General features: G+C 37.1%; 1 protein-coding gene, 1 long non-coding RNA gene and 1 pseudogene across 2 annotated transcripts in view; 2 read left to right on the top strand and 1 right to left on the bottom strand.

The window, feature by feature from the left end:
* The window catches only part of DSTN (destrin, actin depolymerizing factor), a 49,699-nt gene extending 34,201 nt beyond the window's left edge, over positions 1 to 15,498 (bottom strand). The window contains exon 1 of the mRNA XM_045833531.1: positions 15,311 to 15,498. Coding sequence (XP_045689487.1) covers positions 15,311 to 15,313 — 3 coding nt within the window. The 5' untranslated portion in view covers positions 15,314 to 15,498. The remainder of the gene's footprint in view (positions 1 to 15,310) is intronic.
* LOC123815276 lies at positions 6,600 to 7,208 on the top strand (annotated as a pseudogene).
* A 435-nt stretch (positions 15,499 to 15,933) lies between the features above and the next one.
* Positions 15,934 to 22,667, top strand: part of LOC123814795 — a 36,143-nt gene continuing 29,409 nt past the window's right edge. The window contains exons 1-2 of the long non-coding RNA XR_006784992.1: positions 15,934 to 16,127; positions 22,200 to 22,433. This is a non-coding gene — a long non-coding RNA (uncharacterized LOC123814795). The remainder of the gene's footprint in view (positions 16,128 to 22,199; positions 22,434 to 22,667) is intronic.

Here is a 22,667-nt window from a genome sequence, read left to right as displayed (position 1 = left end):
TGCCATTTGCAACACCATGGATGGATCCTGAGAGTATTGTGCTAAGTGAAGTTAAGCCAGAAAAAAGACAAGAATCATATGATTGACCTCATATGTGAGATACAAAATAGAAAGCAACAACTGAACAAATAAACTCATAACAACAGTATAATGGTTACCAGAGAACAAGGGAGGTGGGAGAATATAAAGAGGGTAAAGGGGGTCGAATATGCGGTAATGGAAGTAGATTAGACTCCAGATGGTGAGCAAACAATGCAATATACAAATGATGCACTACAGGATTATACACCTGAAACTTAATTTAACTGAAGTAACCCCAATAAATTTAAATTTAAAAAAATGGTGAATTTTACTTTATGTAAATTATTCTGTATGGACAAATTATACATATGCATTACTTCTAGTCTTTATTTCAAGAGCAACAATATAAAAATATTCTATCCTCCTTTGAGAAAGACCATTTTGAAACACAATAAACTAAAGCCACGATTTTCAACTCTTTCATCTCATGGCACACATAACCTAATACTAAAATTCTGTGGCACACCAAAAATATATTTTTTGCCAGTCTGACAACAAATAGGTATAATTTTGATTCATTCATACCAGATGGCTATTGTTATGTTGGCTGTTGGTCATTTTTTTATTTGACAATCTAAAGGAAAAAAGGTCAGTGCCCCTGACTAAATAAATAGGTAATGAATGTTTTAAAAATTCTGTGGGACTGGTTGAAAATTGCTGAGCTAAAGGTAAAAGATTTCTCCTTGGCTTAACAATTTGGATTCTCTCTGCATGATTAACTGACATATAAGTGAACCTAAGACAGGAAACAGATTTAATGTTGTTAACTGACCTACCTCTCTGTTCCATGGTCACATTCAATTTCTAAGCCCTACCAATTCCTCCTTAAATGTGTATTTCAAATCTATTTCTTCTCATTTCCTCTTAAAATTTCATAACACTCCCAAAACTAAAAGTCTTCACCAATTCTCAAGCACCTACAAGATAAAGTCCATATTTGTTAACAGAGCATTAAAAACCCTTTATCATCAAAGCTAACCTACTTTTCCAGATACATCTTCCACCACAGGCAATTGTATGAATCACTCATACCTTTCAGAAAGCAATTTGGCCATTTATATCAAGAGCCTTAAAATAATCCAAACTCTCTGACCCTTTAACTCAGCAACTCTACTTCAAGAAATTTATTCTGGGGAAATAAACTTCATAATACATAAAGATCAGACAACCCAAATAAATAAAAACAGAAAAATTGCAAAGGAAATTATAGTGTATCCACAGGATAGTTTCTGATACATCCATTAAAATCCTGTTTACAGGAAGTTTTTAATGACATGGGGAAATAGTTATGATTTAATTAGAAAAAAAGAAGCTGGATATAAAGTTTTACATACAGTGTAATCTCAACTATGTAAAATAATATAGGGAAAAGAAATTTTATGTCTAACAGTGGGGGTATAAATGATTTTATCTTTTCTCTAGTCTTCTGTATTTTCAAAGTTGTCTGTGATGAGCATATTTTCAAAATTAGAAATTTGAACAATAAAAAATGGTTTAAAAATTAGAAATATATATACATAAACTTTGCTATTTTGAAGAATAATGCAAATACAAGCAAAGATTTATGCACAAAGATGACAGCATCACTTAAAATACTGTATTTAAATTTAAGAAGAAAATTTAATATCATCACTGTATGTGCAGGATATCATTAAACAATTTAAGTATTTTTAGTTAATTGCACATACATTAACTATATCAATAGTTAATATAAAATTCATCAATTTAAAAGTGTAAACTCAGTGGGTTTTAGAATATTCACCAAGTTGTAATGTATATTCATCACCACAATCTAATTTTACAACATTCTGAACACTCCCAAAAGAAACTCTACTTGTGAGCAATCACTCCTTTTTCCCATTCTTAACCCACCCAAGACCTAGCCAACCACTAATTTACTTTTTATCTCCATGGATCTGCTTATCTTGGATATTTTATGTAAGTGAATCATATAATATGTAGTCTTTTTTTAACTGGCTTTTCTCACTAAAGTTCATCCCTGTTATATAGCATGAGTCAGTACTTCATTTTTTATTCCGAATAATATTCTATTGTATAAATATACAACATTTTACCTATCTAATCATCAGTGGGTGGACATTCGGGCTCTTTCCACTTTTGGTGTATTATGAATAATACTGTTATAAACATTCATGTGTAAGTTTTTATGCAGATGTTTTCATTTTGCTTGGGTATATAATTAAGTATTAAATTGCTGGGTCACATGGTAACTCCCAAGAAGTTCAACTTCTTAACGAGCTGCCAAATCATTTTCCAAAGTGGCTGCACCATTTTACATTCCCCCCCAGCAATGTATGAGGGTTCTGCCTTTTCCACAGCCTTGCCAACATTTTGTTACTTGTGTCTTTTTTAATCACCGCCATCTTAGTGGGTGTGATGTAGTCTTTAGTACTGCCATCTTAGTGAGTGTGAAGTATCCCACTGTGGTTTTGATTTGCATTTCCTAATAGCTAGTTATGAGCATCTTTTGGTGTGCTTATTGACCAAGTGCATTTCTGTAAGAAATGTCTACTCAAAGCTTTTTGTCCATATGATTAGGTTGTCTTTTCACTGTTTAGCTGTAAGAGTCCTTCATATATTCTGAATACAAGTTCCTTGTCAGACATATGATTTGCTAATGTTTCCTCCTCCCATCCAGTGGGTTGTCTTTTCACTTTCTTTGATGCAAAAAAAGTTTTTAATTCTAATTAAGTCCGATTTACATATTTTTCTTTTGCCACTGGAGGTTCTGCTGTACTGCCTAGAAAGGCCAAGAAAATTGACTGAAAACACCGCCTAAATCATGTTCAGAAATATTTATGCCTATGTTTTCTTCTGTAAGTTATATATTTTTAGCTCTTACATTTAGGTCTGTAATATATTTTGAGTTAAATTTTCCATATAGTATGAAACAGGGATCCAAATTCATTCTTTTGCTTGTAAATATCCAATTGTCCCAGTACCATTTGTTGAAGACACTATTCTTTCCCCCATTGAATTAGCTTGGCACCCTTGTCACTTTGGGATATGGAAAATAAATAATATAAAACTGTTACACATAAACTCAACTGTGTAAGAAAAAACTACCACTGTAGTGGTAGTCGCCAGATAATCACTTTCTCCCTTATCTTCATTATAGTACTTATTACAATCTGCAATTTTCTTATTCAGTTTTTTCTACTTATTTCTTACCTGTCTCCCCCATTATAGTATATACATCACAGGGACAGGGACTTTGTCATGTGTAAGCAGAGTTTTAACATCATTGACAGATTATGTGACATAAAATGAAATGACATATAGCCCTTGCTGGTATAGCTCAGTAGACTGAGTGTGGCTTGTGAACCAAAGGGTCTCAGGTTTAATTCCCAGTCAGGGCACATGCCTGGGTTGTGGACCAGGTCTCCAGTGGGGGGTGCAGGAGAGGCAACCACACATTCATGTTTCTCTCCCTCTTTTTCTCCTTCCCTTCCCCTCTTTCTAAAAATAAGTAAATGAAATCTTTATTAAAAAACCATACTCTAACAGCAATAAGCATACAATAAAGACAAAAATAAAAAATTAAAAAATGACATATAATGAAACCAATTTTAACACAAGCTAATTAATATAAATAAGAGTTAGTTTCCTCAATCAACATTAGAATGAAATGACATTAAACAAGGACCTGTCGTACCTGGTTCCTAGAAGACACCTAACAAATCATTTATTGAAAGAATGAACATATATTTAAAAATGCCCTGGAAGAGAATATATCAAGTGTTAATATTTTGGTTGGAATTGTCATTACAACTAAATTTTTTCTTAATGTTTTATAATGAAACATAATTATAATCAGATATGAAATTAAAGATATTTTAAAGATCTGTAATATTTCTGGATCAATGTGTTATTCCTCCAAGTTCTAAGAGCCTCAATTTTTGCCAATTATTTTATTTTAGCTTCTTGTATAGGTCCCCAACACAATGATACCACCAACTCCCTAGTAGTCAGGTCTAATCTTAGGAGTTATCCTTGATGTCTTTCTTACACTATGCCACACATCTAAATTATCAGTAAGTACTATCAGCTTTAGCCCCGAAAATATACAGTTGACTCTTGAACAACATGGATTTTAACCACATAGGTTCATTTACAGGTATTTTTTTTCAGTAAATACCTGTACTGTCTTCGATCCACAGTTGGGAGTCTACAAATGCAGAGGGTTGACTGTATGCACGGTTCTACATCATTTTATATATGAGACTTGAACATCCATGGATTATGGTATCTGAGGTGGATCCTGGAACCAATTCCCCACAGATACGAGGAGTAGTTAAGTTTTGGGGGAATCAAAAGTTACATGTAGATTTTCAACTGTGCAGGGGTCAGTGTCCTTAACCCCCGTGTTATTTAAGGGTCAACTGTATATCTTAATTACTTCCCCATTAACGATCCAAATCCAAGCTACTACCCCATCAACTGCCTGAATAATAGCAAGTCTCTCAATCAGTCTTTGTTCCCATTTGTACTTCTCTATACATGAACCACAAGGATAAATCCCATCCTATCCCACTACTTAACTCCTTAACACCTCCCTACCACCACAAACCCAGTGGTTTCCTGGGGTAGTCAGAATAAAATTCAAATTCCTAACTTTGGTCTAAAAGTTCTTCCTGTTCTAGCTCTTGCCTCTACAATCCATTTCCTACTTCTCTCTCCTCTTTTCAGTGAATTCTAACTACACAAATCTTTTTTGTCCCTGGCATGTCAAGCTCATTCTCTTCTCAAGGACTTTCTACTTACAGAGTTCCTTCTACCTGAAATATTTTTCACATGGGCTGCTCTCTCTTACCATGAGAGTTTTAGCTCGAATGTCACCTCCTAAGAGGCCTTCTTTAACAATTTAGTTAAAAGTAGCCAATTCTTCTAGTACTCCTTATTGATTACCCTATTTCCTTTATACCACTTACGATTATCTGACATGTTATCATTTTTTTCTTTCCTCCTACATTAGAATACAATTTCCACAAGAAAAGGACTTTGTTTTGCTTTTAAGTACTGTATCCCTAGTACCTGGATCAGGTCTTGGCATATCAAATTTCTCAACTATTTACTGAATAAATGGTTGTTATTTTAAACCCTGAAGGCAGTGAGGAAGTATATTTGATTCTTCATTAATTACTTCAGGAAAAATGTTTATTTAATTCTTTAAAAACTATGAGGTATTTTTTTATCAAGAATCAAGTCAACTGACAAATCAAATGAAAAAGTTGGTCATAAGTAAATAATGTTTCCAAATATAATAACATTAAAGAAGTAATAAAACTATTGGAAACATGTTCTAATGTACTCTTCCCACCAATTTCATTTTACCTATAATCACTGAAGCATGCACTAGGATACTCAGAATATAAAGAAAACAACACTGATAATCTAATTAGGACCCAAGGTTATTTAATGTTATTACATATCAGGCACTGCTTTAAATTAGTTATATGCATCACCCAAATTGCTGTGATGTTAGCTCCTATGATCATTCCACATTTGGAGGAAAGATAAAATTGACGCAAAGAACAATCAATGCCTTATCTAAGGTGATACAGTTAGTAAGTGGCAGAACCAAGATTCAAAAAACCTAGGTAGCTCAACTCTAAGCCTATCCTCTTAACCATTTCTTAGTATAATTTAACAGGAATGATAACAATATCTACCTCACTGGGTTGCTATAATGACCGGATGAGATAAGGCAACACAATTGCCTTAATTTAGTGACAAATAGTAAATACTTACAAGTTATCTAAGATAGCATTCTTTCTTTCAAGCGCTTTTCTATGGTTCAGGATGCCTTAATGAGCACCAAACACCATTCAATTTAATTTTTTTAAAGGTTTCTTTTTTTTTTCAAAAGATTTTATTTATTTACTTTTAGAGAGAGGGGAAGGGAGGGAGAAAGAGAGGGAGTGAAACATCAATGTGTGGTTGCCTCTCACACGGGCCCTCTGGGGACCTGGCCCGCCACTCAGGCATGTGCCCTGACTGGGAATCGAACTTCAATTTAATTTTTAAAAGAAGAAAAACTCACATTTTTTAGTAGTTTCTGTCTTCTAGATTTATTTTAAAGGTGCTTATCTCAAAGGATTTTCACATAAAACTCAAATTAAAATGCAATGCAGTATACAAAGGGGAGATATTATTCAATTTAGTAGTTAGAACTCCATTTCCATTGCATTACAAAAAGTATGTAGGAATAGAAAGTATAAAAATTAAAGTAATCCATCTTCATGGGGAACCTGTTCCTGTCATAGTTAAAAATGTCCTCTTATTCACCTATTCATGTTCATTCAGTAACCTATGTTGTGGGCCTACTATGAGAAAGGCATCTTGCTACTGAAATATATAAACCCTTTCTTAGGTGCTAATAGCCTAGTTCCACAAAACATCTTAAGTGCCATAAAGGAATTTAGGTGTGCTGCTGGGAGTTGTTTGGAGGTTGGCCACGCGGGGATATCCCTTTATGGTCCTCAGGCAGAGTGGTCATGATGCACAAACAAATTTACTACAGTGATCCCTCACCTATCTTGGCAGTTACGTTCCAGAGACCCCCTCGGTAGGTGAAAATCTGTGAAGTAGTGGCATTATATTTATTTTATTATTTATATATATTTTAAGGCTTTATAAACCCTTCCCACACTCCTATAAACCTTTCCCACTCTCTTATTAACTTTCCCACACCCTTATAAACACTTCATACGCTCGTAAACACTTTCTACACTCTTAAAGCTACATAATTTTAACAACATATAAAATTCTGTATCAGTACTCACCAGTGAAGTATACAGTCGTCCCTCGCTATATCGCGGTTCATGGGTTTTAACAGGCGATACAATGAAACTGCAATAAGTGAACTGTGATATAGCGAGGGATGACTGTATTTGGACAAATATGACGAGAAGTTCAAGTACCAGCATGTCCTGTTGCCCAAGGACATAGCCAAGCTGGTCCCTAAAACCCATTTGATGTCCTAATCTGAATGGAGGAATCTTGATGTTCAGCAGAGTCAGGGATGGGTCCGTTATATGATTCATGAACCAGAACCTCACATCTTGCTGTTCCTGTGGCCACTGCCCAAGAAGCCAAAGGAATGAAAGTGAGGAACCACCATTCAGCCTCAAGCTTTACACAGTTGTCCTCACCGGCTAACATAACATTATTGTGTTGCCCTCTTGTTTCTCACTTTGATATTTAAAGGATGTTTAAAACACACTGTTTGATGTGCTGGTGACTGCTTTGCTTCTTGAGCAGAGCCAACAGCACCACAACCCAGCCAGAGGAGTGCTTTTTGGGCTGTGCAACCTCTGCTGAGTATAACCCCAGAAACATGGTGAGCTCTGTATTCAGCAGAACACACTTGGCAGATGGAGGAAGCATCTGAGAAAAAGACCATGGCTGTTACAGGAATTGTGTAAACTTGCTGTTTTGTTTTTTTCCTGCCAGGTGTTGTATGTGTGGTGATTTATGTTTCAATGTATTGGAAACTTTCCATTTTATTCAAGAAATCTGTTTCATGTTAAAAGCCTTGATTACAGAAGGAGTTATTTTTATAATCTAAAAAAAGGGAAAAGAAATTCATCTACTCTCTTAGCACTGTTTCTTAGACATGTGCAGAAATGCAGAGAATTAACACCTGTGTTGGTTGATATCCATACTAACTTTCCTTTACAAATAGGCCAATCCACATACTCTGAGGCTGGTCCATTAAGGTGGCCTCTAACCACATGTGGTTTAGTGAGTTCATTAAATGGGGCTAATGTTGCTGAAGAACTGCATGACTAATTGTATTTTGTTTTAATTAACTTAAATTTTTTTAAAAGATTTTATTTACTTATTTCTAGAGAGGGAAGGGAGGGAAAAAGAGAGAGAGAGAGAAACATCAATGTGCGGTTGCTGGGGGCCACAGCCTACAACCCAGGCATGTGCCTTGACAGGGAATTGAACCTCCGACACTTTGGTTCGCAGCCCACGCTCAATCCACTGAGCTACGCCAGCCAGGGCTAATTAACTTAAATTTTAAAAACTGATTATCAATTCTATTACTGGAAAAACTTGTTAAGTATGCCCAGAGCAACTTAGGCATGTGAATCTACTTTTTCAACAGTAAAATATAAATCTAAATACATTTAAATTATTTCTAATGTAAATTGAGCATTTCAATTGATGTGCTCTAGGTATAAAATATAGACTGATTTCAAACTTGCATGAAAAAAATAATAAGATGTTTCATTAATTTTTATATCAATTAAATGTTGATATACTTCAGATATAGTGAGTTAAAATAAATTTTGCCTTTCTCTTACTTTTTTAACTAGGGCTACTAGAAAATTTAAAAGTACATGTGTGTACCTTGGGTGGTGAACACACAATGCAATATACAGATGATGTATTGTAGAGTTGTACACTTGAAACATATACTTTTATTAACCAATGTCACCTCAATAAATTTAATAATTTTTTTTAAAGTACATATGTAACTCGTATTTTATGTCTATTCAACAACACAGGTGAAAAGACTCCTTCAGCTTGCTAGGGAGCAATCTTTTAAGTCAATCGTTGAAGCTCTGGAGCCCTAAGGAATTCTCAAATCACTGAAGCTCTAGCAAGTTGAAGCAGTCTTACCGGTATTTGCCTATGCTTTAGTTTTAGTTCTAATACTACATGAAAATACCACCACCAACAAAAATGTGCTATGTGAAACCATGGCACTTTAAAGTAAACACTAATTACATTTAAGGTTGGCGATTTTCTGAAAGCAAGCCAAATAGGAATATGGGTAGGAAATTAATGTTTACTTTCTGTAATAAGGCAAATGGGAGTAACACCCTATAAGGTAATGCAAAAATGCTGAAAGGAGTAAACAGTACTCCATCAATATGATCCAAAAGCACAAACACAATGATGATTTCGTTGTTTGTTTTTTTAATTCTCACCCAAGGATATGTTGATTTTAAGAGAGAGGAAAGGGATAGGAGAGAGAGATTTTACATATACATAAATATGGAGAGAGATCGATCAATTGGTTGCTTCCCTTAAGGGCTCCAATCAGGAAAAGAACCTACAACCTAGGTATGTGCCTTGACCAGGAATGCAACCTTTTGGCATACGAAATGAGGCTCCAACCAACTGACCCACCCGGCCAGAGCTAACAAAATTAGTTTTAAGTGTAGGTTTCCTGCTATAGTATGCATTGAAGTGTTTACCTTTCAAATGCTCATGCTGTGCCCTGTTGCAACAGAACAGAGCTCTTTGATGCTAGCTTCCCAGGTTAAAAAAGGTCAAACTATCAGCTTTTTCACACCTTCACCTACAGATGAAACTGTGAATTTTAAGAATTTTAAGTACATTTTTACTTAATTGCTTTTTAAAGATCTAAGTAAAAATTGATTCCTAAATTTAACATATCAAAGCAAATCACATAAACATTGACATCAACTACTTATGAGACTTTATCTTCAAGAATTAAAAATCACTCTAGACTAAAAACTACTCAACTCTATGGGGATTCTTGCACAGAAGATTCCATGATGAATGTAAGTAACAGGATTGTCATCACTAACACAAACCAATCTAATGTTTCTTTTTCCATACTTCTCCCAATGTAAAATTTCAAGAAAAATAAATAGGAGATAGTTTTTAGAAGCACAATTTCAAGTGAAATTCACTTCTAACATTCAGGCAAAAAGGCAGGGACAGAAGAAAAGGTGGGATTAAAATATTTCTGAAGTGTGAGGTGTAAATCTTCATGGACAATCTAGAGAAGAATATTATACTACAAGAGAAAGAAGCTCAAGATAACTTCAGTAACAATCTTCTACTTATTTTTTATTATGTTCTACACTTTAGGTATGCAAACAGCAAACTCTACCCTCAGAGATACTGCCAGTTGGGTTCCAGACCACTGAATAAAATGCCAGCCATACTCTTTTTGCTGGTGGAGGGTCTTGCTTTAATTTGTAAAAAGCTCAACATACATGTAGTACAACAATGCAAACCACAATAAAACAAGGTATGCCTGTACAGTAAAAAGACTAGGCCTAGTTTCTCAGAGACTAGAGAATTTCTCTACAGATAAAAGTAATACATATACATAATTATGTTAAATCCATTTTTTTTTTTTTTTTGCCCTGGCTGGTGTGGGTGGCCTTCGAACCAAAGGGTTACCAGTTTGATTCCCAGTCTGGGCACATACACGGGTTGTGGGCCAAATCCCCAGTTGGGGGCATGCAAGAGGCAACTGATCGATGTATCTCTCACACATTGATGATTCTCTCCCTCTTTTTCTCTCTCTGTTCCCCTCTCTCTAAAAATAACTAAAATCTTTTTTAAAAAATCGTTTTTCAAAAGTTTCAAGTTTTTTTTTTAAATTTCAAATATGGTGTTCATCCCAAAGTATCTTAATGGAAGAAAATATAGTTACTTATTATAAACACACAAATGTTTACAGTCTTATATTAAGTTAAACACTTTTGATTTAAACTAATTCTATTTATAAAAAATAGTCACGGTTATTTGTTTTGTTTGGGGTTTTTTGTTGTTGTTGTTGTTAATAGACTATTTTTCAGAGACCTTTTAACTTCACAGTAAAACTGAGCACAGAGTTCCTACATAGCCTCTGTGTGTGTGTGTGTGTGTGTGTGTGTGTGTGTGTGTGTGTTTTAACATTTAGGCTAGATGAACCACCTAGGAAAAAGAAAAGTGTAAATATAAAGTAAAGAATGTTAACACTCAGGGTCCTTGGAAAAAATGGAACTCTATCCTAGATTACTCAGCATTCTACCACTACCAGGTGTCTAGAATTAAGAGAAAGTACTGAACTTTCCTTACTTAGCAGCTTGAGAGGCTTGAAAAGAAACCAGGTGCTAAAAGAGAGTAGAATTAGTCTTCTGTATGTAATTCTGGGCTTGACAATCACATACTTGTTGATTTTTTTTAAACTCCGGATTTATTTGATGGCTCCACAATTATCTTAGATGAAGACACGATAAATAATATATTTACAAAATGTCAAGTTCACTGAATGCACATGTATGTAAAAACATAAACTTCAATAAACACATGAAGATACTCAACTGGTACTAATCAGAGAAATGCAAATTAAAGAATAAGAAAACATTTCAAACCCATCGGATTGGCAAAGGTTTTAAGTCTCATAATAGCAAATGATGAAGAGAAATGGAGAAACAGGCTCCTAAATGTAGATGAGGGGATGGATGGATGCAAATTATAACCACTGCTGGTACTGGGTTGGCCAAAAAGTCTGTATGGTTTTTTTCCATAAAATAAAAGACACATTTTTCATTTTTACCAATAACTTTATTGATTTGGATATTTTGATTATATCAGCTATCTCCCCCATGGTAGGACTTTGATTGTTCTCAATTAATGTCTTGATTTGATTGCTATCAGCTTCAAGTGGTCTACCCAACCATGGAGCATCATCCAGTGAGAAATGTCCAGCACGTAACTTTGCCAACCATTTTTGACACATTCAGTCAGTCACAGCACTTTCTCCATACGCTGCACACATCTTAATTTGCATTTTAGTTGCATTTTTACCTTTCTTGAAATAATAAAAGTACAATATGCCAAAATGTTACCTATTTTCTTTCATCTTCAAAATTAAAATGGCTACACAAAAATTTGCCAATTTTGTAAAATTTTTAAATGCATGCTGATATGACAGCTGTCACAATACAATCTAACAAAATTGTTTCAAATGAAGTTAAAGACTACTAAACACTACTAGAGCCATCTTATGGTCAAAAACAAATGAACTTTTTGGCCAACCCAATACAATAAAAAATACATATGCATGGTCTCCAAAACCAGGACTTCTGTTTGTAGATATACACTAAATTGACACTCACCAGGGCTAGGGAAGCAATACATAGTGATATATAAAAATGGAAACCATCTATTGCAAAACAGTTTAAGTAGACAAAAACAAGATAAAAAGGCAAAAAGTTGGCCAAACCTTTTTTTAGGGGACTGAATAAACTTAACATAGTTGTTAAATGGAAAAGTATTCAGCAGTTAACCCGAGCAACAACTAAAACTAAAAAACACCCCCAAACCTGACCAAGTTTAATTTTTTTAAGTTGCAAAAAGATACACAAAGCATAACATTTATATAAAATTTAAAAACATATCAAGGCAATACAGTATGTATTATTGCAGATGCATATATGCATAGATAAAAGTATAGAAATATCCATGAGCATGAAATACACTAATTTCAGGTGACTGCTGAATTTTACCTGAGCCATGTGCTCCTGGAAAGCAGTGCCAGTTAAGAAATCCACCCTCATAATTTTGTGTTCTGCAGAACAGGTAAGAAAAGGATTCTGCCCTGGCTCAATGGGAGATAAAACTCCATTCCTGTGTATCTTTAAGATTCCCTGGCTTACCTGTCCCAGGTCCCCATGCCTTTTTAATTTTTTTTGAGACATCCCTCATTAATTGATGCCTTCCAAATTGCAATAGCCTAAAAATCATTTCCTTAATTGGCTGGTACATTATGCCTTTGACACTGGAATGGTTGGCTATCTCTGGGAAGGGAAGAGACTGGAGTAAGAAAGTTGCATACTTAGATGTAATGGTAACATAACCTTAAATATGACAAAGGAATCTGTTATTCTGCATAGTTCTCTGTTTAAAATGTTTCTAAATTAATTTTTAAATTATTTTAAAACTTGATGTGGAGTCAGAAAAGGTCACAAGTCAATCCTTTTGTCTATTTTCTGATATGTTAAATAGGCACATGAATACATGTCCAACCTATTCCACTAGGTTGTTATAAGTGAAAGTGTTTTTACTAGTCATCAAGTGGTAGAATACATTTGTAATTCAGTCTAAGCCAATTAGCTCAGTTTGTTAGAGTAGCATTCTGATTAGGGTAAAGTTAAGGGTTAGATTATCATGTAGACCTTTACACTGTTTCAAGGGCAACACTACACTCCTACTTCCCAGAAAGCTATATAGCTATACTGCAAATGCACATACTATCAGTTACAAAAGGAGCTAGGCAAGTCTATGTTATGTCTCAAACCATACCCAACACAAGAACTACTGAGCAGGCAACCCAAAGAACTTGGTGGGTGGGCTGGTAAACAATCTGCCTGAGAAAACTGGCACATCCAGCACACAGACACTGAAGTTTTGTTTTGAGTGTGTAGATGTGGAGGGTAGGGCTTTTTTTTCCCTTTTATTAGCACTTTTATTGGCAAAGTGAGACTTTGAAAATGTGAAATCTCATCTTAAAGTGCCATGGGTGATCTTTTGAGTTGGTTTCAAATTGCTTTATTCCAAAGTGTTTCTAGAAGACTTGCTGAGGAATGGGAAGTGATTTTGTTAATGTAGAACAAAACAATCAGCAGTTAAAATTTAACCTAATTTTTAAAAAAAAAACGGAACCAAGCATCTAACCAGCAGATCTAAACAGTTCCAAATACATAAGTAAAATGCTTAAATCTGGTATAATAAAGTAACTTTCCATCTCCACAATATTCTCTAATAGCTGGCCTGAATAAAATGCCCTGTTCTCATGAGGCTAAATACAAGAGTAACCTTAGAAATGGTCAGTCTATATTTTGAACTTTCTTTGCAAACATCCAAAAAAGACTAGCTTATAAGGTCTTATTGACCTCTCTAAACCAAGTCTGAAATGTATTTGGAATCCCCCATTATGATTTTTATTTCTCCTCCTCCCCCAAGAACCAGTAAATAAGATTCTTCATTTTGTTTGAATTATAGGAATAAGGAAATAAAGCTTTAGCTAAAGTTTAAGCATTTCACTGAAGTTAAAATTCTTGGTCCTATTTTCAAACAGAAGATAAAGTTTGCAGTCTAGCAAAACCCGACCCCCCCCACAAAAAAAGAAAAAGAGTGTCAAATCAGAGGACCCTAAAGCAGGTTCCAAAGTACTTTCATCAGAGCTGATGGCCTTACATTTATTAGAACTCAACACTCTTAGATTAAAAGTCTTTTAGTATAAAGTAATATATATATATATATAATCTTAAACAGGTTAAAAAGTCTTAAAGTGCTGATCCTCTTTGTAGCTTACAGAATTAAACCAAATAAGAACCAGAAACTGAATATCAAATTTCAATTACATATCCCCAATCATTCAGAAAATGATCAACCTCATTTTCTTCCACTAATGAGACAGTCTGCAATACCGTAAGAAAAACCAAAATTGTTATTCAGGGAGAACATTTGTGTATGCAGATAAGCTGGTACCAACTGCTTCCAGGCAGACAGATGTAAAAACAGTGTAATATTTATAGCAAAGTCTGGTAAGCTTTTGCCTGCAAATCATTGACCAAAAATGGTAATAGCGTGTGCAAATGTTCTACTTGATTGTCCCGTTAATACTGTTTTACAGCAAACTGGAATTACAGCATAGAGGAAAAAATATGTAAGTTAAGCAAAGTATCCATCACCTAGCATATATGAGCTTCCGTTTACTATTTAGAGACCTGGATAATTTAACGGACTTTTTATAAGTTTTTTCGTTTGTTTTTATTAGCATCCCAGCATCGTGCCCACACCTTGCATGCTAAGTTCTGGCACAGCCAAACTGTTTACAGTTAAAATTTATAACCACATATGAGAGATTGGGGAGGCGAGGGTTAAGGAGACACTGCCAAGCTTGACAAGCACGATGAGAGTGCTGCTGGAAGCTGATTGCCAGATACGACAACAAAGCGGCTGCAAGGCCACCCGTTCTTAATCATGCCAGGGTCAGGCTCGTAGTGATCATTCCGCGCTCTAGGGTTGTTCAATAAAGGCCTTATTTTCCTCATCGAGATGGACAGACCTCTCAAGCGAAATTCGCACGAGTCACTGGCCTCCTCTATGCCGCGCTTTAGGGGCAACAAGCCCCAGCAAGGCCCACAAGGAATTCAGATGCCCCCCACCCTGATTTTACCGGGGGGGGGAGGGGCTCAAACCCGGCTGGTAGTACCACGGCCCGGGCGGGAGGAACCACTGAGGCGACGCGGCAGTCGAACTGCTGCTGCGACCAACGTAGCGGCTGGGGGAGCCGCTCCAAAACAAGGACTCCAGCGGGCAGCAGACACCCTAAACCCCCTCCGGTCGGGAGAAAGCAGCAGGGACTGGGTCACCCCTGGACGGGGAGATAGCGCTCGCCCCTCAGACCAGCTCCCTCCTCGATCTTCCCCCCACTCACCATCTTCGCCGCGGCGGTAGCACGGACGCGGGGGAATAAGTCGGCGGATGCTGAGTCTGCTGAACGTCCTCCTCAGGGAAGCTAGACAGAGCAACAAACCGAGAAGACTACGCAGGGCGCGAGCCTACCGAGAGACGGGTGCGCGGACGCGCGCCTCCTGCCCAAACACGACATTGCGCACGTCACGCGCCAACCGCCGTAGCTCCGCAACCGATTGGTCTAGTAACGCCCCGCCCAGGCGGCCGTCCGAACAACCCGTGGGCGGGACGATTTCCCAACCTTCTGGAAATTGGGATTCTCTCTCACTAGTTCGGGTCCAATGGGAGGGAGGGGTGGGTCTTTCCTCTGTCTTCTACTAACGTATAGGAGGCGGAGTTTGGACTGGCACCTGCTGGCGAGGGGCGGGCAAAGTAAAACGCACGGCGGTTGACGCAGCTCCCAACAATTAGGGGCCATGTGGCGCCACGCCCACTGCGAATCCCTTGGCCTTACAAGGAAATAGCTACCTGGCCAGGTGTGCGCCACCGCTAAGGGGCGGGGCCTGGAGAGGGCGGGGGAAGAAGAGGGAGGGGTCAGAGGGCGGGCGGGGCCTCGGGGGAGGGAGTTGAAAACAAGACCCGCGGGAGTACAGTTGCAGACGGTAAGGGAACGCGATCCCACATTTTTATACCTACTTTGGTGCGATTCTCGCCACCCTCCCCTGATTGGTCCTGCCCAGCAAGTCGGGCCTTTGCCTGAAGGAAGAAATCTGCACATTCTCCTCCTTCCCGAGACGACTGAGGCCATACCGAGTGCTCTGAGTCATCGCTAATTTCAGGTCTGGAAAAAACAAGGAGAGATTTATTTATCTTTGGGAACAGCCTGAGGAAGGAGGCCCTGCGGTCCGCAAGGGTGTGGCTGGGAAACGGCCCACTTCTCTTGAGATGACTGCGTCAGCTCTGCTGCTCCGTTTTTTAGGTTTTAAATTTAGGATTGTGTTTTTTTAATGGGCGGTTGCATCAGAAACACAGTTTTCAAAGGACCAAAAAGTATCCCAGCGTTTTTCCTGAGGTGGTTTTTGTGGCGATAGAGGGAATAGAAAGAATTTACAACTGGGATGATTACTTAATTTTATCTGTTGTGTAATTGTATTTTGTTTTTTTTATTGTATGTTTCCAGTACCATTTATCACCCCTGTACCTTTTCCACCTTCAACCCTGGCCCTGCAATCACCACACTGTTGCACCTACCATGAGCTCTTTTTTTCTTTTTTGCTGGATTTCTCCATCCCCGACCCCCTGATCCCACCCCCAAAGCTATCAGCCTGCTCTTTATCTAGGAGTGTGTCTACATTTGGCTTATTCAGTTCGTTTGTTAGATTCCACATATGGGTGAAATCATATGGTATTGGTCTTTCTCTGACTGGCTTATTTCACTTAGCATAATGTTCTCCAGGTCCATCCATGCAGATTTTCTTCCTTTTTACTTCGAGTAGCCATCCATTCTGTAAATGTGTAATAGGGTTTTTGTGTGTGTGTTTTTTTTTTCTCCCGTAAGGCATCTATTGATGGCCACTTGGTTGTTTTCAAATCTTGGCTATTGTCAATATTGCTGCAGTGAACTTAAGGTACCATATATTCTTTTGAATTAGTGTTTAGGGTTTGTTAAGATTAATTCCCCAAAGTGGAATCACTGGGTCATAAGGCAGATCCATTTCTCATTTTTTAAAAATATTTTATTTATTTTTAGAGAGGAAAAGGAGGGAGACAGAGAGAGAGAAATATCAATGTGCGATTGCTGGGGGTTATGGCCTGCAACCCAGGAATGTACCCTGGCTGGGAATCGAACCTGGGACACTTTGGTTCCCAGCCCGCGCTCAATCCACTGAGCTATGCCAGCCAGGGCCATTTCTCACTTTTTAAAAGATTTTATTTATTTATTTTTAGACAAGGGAAGGGAAGGAGAAAGAGAAAAATCAATGTGTGGTTGCCTCTCGTGTGGCCCCCATTGGGGACCTGGCCCGCAACCCAGGCATGTGCCCTGACTGGGAATCAAACTTGTAAGCCTTTGGTTTGCAGCTGGGCGCTCAGTCCACTGAGCCACACCAGCCAGGGCCCATTCCTCATTTTTTGAGGTAAATCCATATGGTGCAGGAGTGTTCCCTTTTCTCCACATCTTCACTAACACTTGTTGATTTTTTTTTTTTTTGAGAGCTGTTCTGACAGGTGTGAGGTGATATCTCATTGTGATTTTAATCTGCATTTCCTTGATGATTGGTGACATCGAACATCTTTTCAAATGTCTTGGCCATCTGTATGCCCTCTTTGGAGAAGTGTGTATTCAGGTCTTTAGTCCATTTTTTCATTTGGGTTGTTTGGTTTTTTAGTGTTGGGTTTAAAGTTCTTTATAAATTTTAGATATGAATCCCTTGTCAGATATAGTGGTGAATATGTTCTCCCATTCGGTGGGTTGCCCATTCATTTTGTTGATTTCCTTTGCTGTGGAAAACTTTTTAGTTTGATGTAGTCCAGTTTATTCAGGGCTTTGTGTCCCTTGCCTGAGGAGACATGTCAGAAAAAATATTGCTACAAGCAATGTCTGAGATTTTACTGCATGTGTTTTAGTAGGATTTTTATGGTTTCAAGTCTAATATTTAAGTCTTTAATCCATTTTGAGCGTATTCTTGTGTGCAGTATCAGAAGATACTCTAGTTTCATTGTTTGTTGCATGAATATGTCCCATTTTTTCCAACACCATTTATTGAATAAACTATATTTAGCTTATTGTATGTTTTTGCTTCCTTTGTGAAATTATAATTGACTATAAAGACATGGGTTTATTTCTGGCTCTCTATTCTGTTCCTTTGACCTATATGTCTGTTTTTATGCCAGTACCATGCTGTTTTGATTACTATGGCATTGCAATATAGTTTGATATTAGGTAGTGTGATTCCTTCAACTTTGCTGTACACTCTCAAGATCACTCCCTGGTCTTTTGTGGTTCCATGTAAATTTTTGGAATATTTGTTCTAGTTCTCTGAAGTTCATCATTGGCACCTTAATAGTAATTGCATTGAATCTGTAGACTGCTTTGGGTAGTATGGACATTTTAATAATGTTAATTCCTCCTAGCCATGGACACAGTATATGCTTCCAATTATTTGTGTCTTCAATTTCTTTGTTCAGTGTCTTATCATTTTCCAAGTACAAATCTTAACATTCTTGGTTAAATTTATTCCTAGCTATTTTATTCTTTTTGAAGCAATTGTGAATGGGGTTGTTTTCTTAATTTCACTTTCTGATAGTTCATTATTGACATATAAAAATGCAACTGATTTTTGGATATTAATTTTGTATCTTGCTACTTTAATGAATTCATTTATCAATTCTAGTAGTTCTCTGATAGAATCTTTAGGGTCCTCGATATACAGTATCATGTCATCTGCATATAAAATGAGAGTTTTACTTCCTCCTTTCCAATTTGGATGTCTTTTATTTCTTTTTGTCTGATTGCAATGGCTAGGACTTCCAGAGCTATGTTGAATAAGACAAGCAAATTCGGACATCCGTATCTTGTTCCTGATCTTAAGGGGAACACTTACAGTTTTTGCTCATTGAATATGATGTTGCCTCTGGGTTTGTCATACATGGCCTTTATTACATTGATGTATTTTCCCTCTATTACCATTTTGCTGAGCATTTTTATCAAAAATGGGTGCTGGGGTTTATCAAATGTTTTATTCTGCATCTATTGATACAATCATGTGGTTTTTATCCTTTATTTTGTTTATGTAGTATGTTTATTGATTTGTGGACATTGTACCAACTTTGCATCCCCAGAATAGATCCCATTTAATCATAGTGTATGATATTTTTGATATATTGCTATATTTGGTTTGCTAATATTTTGTTGAAGATTTTAGCATCTATGTTTGTTAGGGATATTGGCCTATGATTTTTTTCTTTGTAGTGTCTTTATTTAGTTTTGGAATTAGGATAATGCTGGCCTCATAAAATGAGATTGGGAGTCTTCCCTCTTCTTGAATTTTTTGGAGTACTGTGAGAAGGAGAGATGTTAGATCTTCTGTGAATGTTTGATAAAATTCACCTGTAAAGCCATCCAGTCCAGGGCATTTGTTTGTTGGGTGTTTTTTGATTACTGCTTCAATTTCACTAGGTGAAATCTGTCTATTCGGATTCTGTGATTCTTCCTGATTCAGTTTTGCAAGATTGTTTGTTTCTAGGAATTTAACCATTTCTTCTAGATCATTGAATTTGTTGTCATATAGTTGTTCATAATGTTTCATTACAATCCTTTTTCTTTGGTGTCAGTTGTTACTTCTCCTCTTTTATTTCTGATTGTATTTATTTAGATCCATTCTTTCTTTTTTTCCCATTGATGAGCCTGGTTAAATATTTTTCAGTCTTGTTTTTCTCTGCAAAGAACTAGCTGTTGGTTTCATTGATCTTTCTTATTTTTTTGACACTCTTTCATTTATTTCTGCTCTGGTCTTTATTTCCTTCGTTCACTTTCAGTTTTGTTTATTGTTGTGTTTATTTTTTTTGTTGTTTCTTCAAGTATAAAGTTAGATTGTTTGAGTTTTTCCCTCAATTCTTGAGGTAGGCTTGTAATGCTATGAATTTCCCTCTTATGAGTGCTTTTGCTGTGTCCCATAAAATTTAGGTTCTTATGTTCACATTTTCACATGTTTCAAGGTAACTTTTGATTTATTCCTTGATCTCATTAATAACCTATTCATTGTTTTGAAAATGTTATTTAGTGTCCATGTCTTTTGTGTATTTTCAGTGTTTTTCTTGTGATTGATTTCTAGTTCATAGCATTGTGGTCAGAGAAGATGCTTGATATAATTTCAGTCTTCTTAAATTTATTGACTTATTTTGTGTACTAAGATGTGGTCTATCCTAGAAAACATTCCTTGTGTACTTGAAAAGTATGTATATTCTACTTCTTTGGGGTGAAATGCTCTGTAGATATCAATTAAATCCTTTTGATTCAGTGTGTCATTTAAGGCTGCTGAATCCTTGTTTATTTTGTCTGGAAGATCTATCCATTGATATCAAGAGGGTTTACAGTTCCCTACTATGACTATTTCCGTCAATATCTCCCTTTTTGCTTATCAAGATATGCTTTACATATTTAGGTGCTCCTATGTTGGGAGCATAAATGTTTACTAGGATTATATCCTCTTTTGGATTGTTATCTCTATCTAGTATCCTTCTTTGTCTCTTACTATAGCCTTGGTTTTAAAGTCTATTTTGTCAGATATAAGTACTGCTACCCCAGCTTTTTTTTTCCTTTACATTTGCATTAAATATTTTTTTCCATCCTCTTACTTTTAGTCTTTGTGTATTTTTAGTTCTGAGGTGAGTCTCTTGGGGACAGCATATATATGTCTTGTTTTCTTACCCATTCAGCTACCCTATGTCCTTTGATTGGATCATTTAACCAGGGGTGTCCAACTTGCAACCCATGGGCCTCATGCAGCCCAGGATGGCTATGAATGCAGCCCAACACAAAATTATAAGTTTACTGAAAACATTATTAGATTTTTTTGTGATTATAATGTCACAATGTCCCTAATGTGTAGCCCAAAACAACTCTCCTTCCAGTGTGGTGCAGAGACTCCAAAAGGTTCGACACCCCTGATTAAGCCATTTACTTTTAAGTGGTTATTGATAGATATGTATTTATTGCCATTTTATTTTTTAACTATGTTCCTATGTTTTCTTCTTCAAGCAAGCCCTTTACCATTTGTTACAGTACTAGTTTGGTGTTAACAAACTCCTTTAGCTTTTTCTTGTCTGGGAAGCTCTTTATTTCTCCTTCAATTTTAAATGATAAGCTTACTGGGTAAAGTAGCATTAGTTGTAGGTCCTTACTTTTCATCATTTTTAATATTTTTGCCAATCCCTTATGGCTTGAAATGTTTCTGTGAGAAAGCAGATGACACTCTTATGGGAACTCCCTTGTAGGTAACTGTCTTCCTCTTTGTGGTTTTAAGGTTCTCTTCTTGTATTTAAACTCTGCCATTTTTATTATGATGTGTATTGTTGTAGGCCTCTTCGAGTCCATCTTGTTTGGGACTCTCTGTTCTTCCTGGACTTGTGTGTCTTTTTCCTTTACCAGATTAGGGAAATTTTTGGTCATCATTTTTTCAAATAGGTTCTCAATACCTTGTGCTCTAGCTTTACCTTCTAGTTACCCCTATGATATGGATGGTGTTACACTGCATGTTGTCCCAATGGTCCCTATACTATCCTCATTTTTTAATAATCTTTTCTCTTTTTGGTGCTCTGACTGGGTGTTGTTTTCTACCTTGTCTGCCAAATTGCTGATTCAATCCTCTGTATCATCTAACCTACTGCTTATTCTTTCCAGGGTATTACTTATTTCAGGTATTTTTAATTTCTGTCTGGTCCTTTTTTATCATCTATATGTCCTCTTTAATGCTGTTGAACATTTTTGTAATCATTACTTTTAACTCGATATCTGAGAAATTGTGTGGCTCCATTTTATTAGCTCTTCTGGAGCATCCTCTTGTTCTTGCATTTGGGGCCTGTTTCTTTGTCTTCCCATTTTGGCTGCCTCTTTGTGTTTGTTTGTTTGTTGGTATTAGGTAGACTTGCAAGACTCTGGTACAGGCCTATGTCAGTCACCACCTATGACTGTCCATGGGCAATGTGTTTGGATCGATCAGTGATCCATAGGTTCCCTCTGCTGGGCTGGGTGCTTGGGGAAAGGACCAAGCTATGCACCAAGACCAGCTTTTACCTGCACTATTCCCAGAGTATGTCAGCAAAAGTCTCAAAGTACCCACAGTCAGCTTCTGCCTGCAAGCTGCCTGTTAGTCCTTGTCACTGACAGAGCCTCTGGCTGTCCATCTCAGCAGGGCTGAAGTTCCATACGGTGGGGCAAGAGGGATTCCTGAGGCTAAGCTGATGCCATCTGGAGAGGAGCGATCTGCCCCAGAAAGACAGCTTCTGCAATATAGGGGGATGACTGAGCACAGTGATTTGGCAACTGACCCTTCAGCTCTCTCTCCAGTCCACCAACCAGTCCACCAACCGCAGACTCTCCTTATGCTGCTTTAGTTTGCTCTGCCCTCTTTTCACTGGAGCCCACGGTAAGTGGCTACAAATGAAACTTTGTAGGTTGGCCCTTTAAGAGGGTGACTGTGTTTCTAGCTGTCTTTCCCTGGCAGAGGGAAACCCCACTGCTTTTCACAGCTGGATGTTACATAGGTACTTTTTCCAGTTGTAATGCTATAGGCTGGGAAGTCTGTCTTGGGGTTTAGACCTCACAGTTCTCAGAGGGAACCCCCCACCCCCACAGCTGAGATATACCTCCAGAACTTAAA

The sequence above is a fragment of the Phyllostomus hastatus genome, unplaced genomic scaffold (assembly GCF_019186645.2).
Source record: "Phyllostomus hastatus isolate PE091 unplaced genomic scaffold, TTU_PhHast_1.1 phas_contig_17, whole genome shotgun sequence".
In the NCBI taxonomy this organism is placed as follows: domain Eukaryota; kingdom Metazoa; phylum Chordata; class Mammalia; order Chiroptera; family Phyllostomidae; genus Phyllostomus; species Phyllostomus hastatus.
This window is presented reverse-complemented; position numbering and strand designations above follow the sequence as displayed.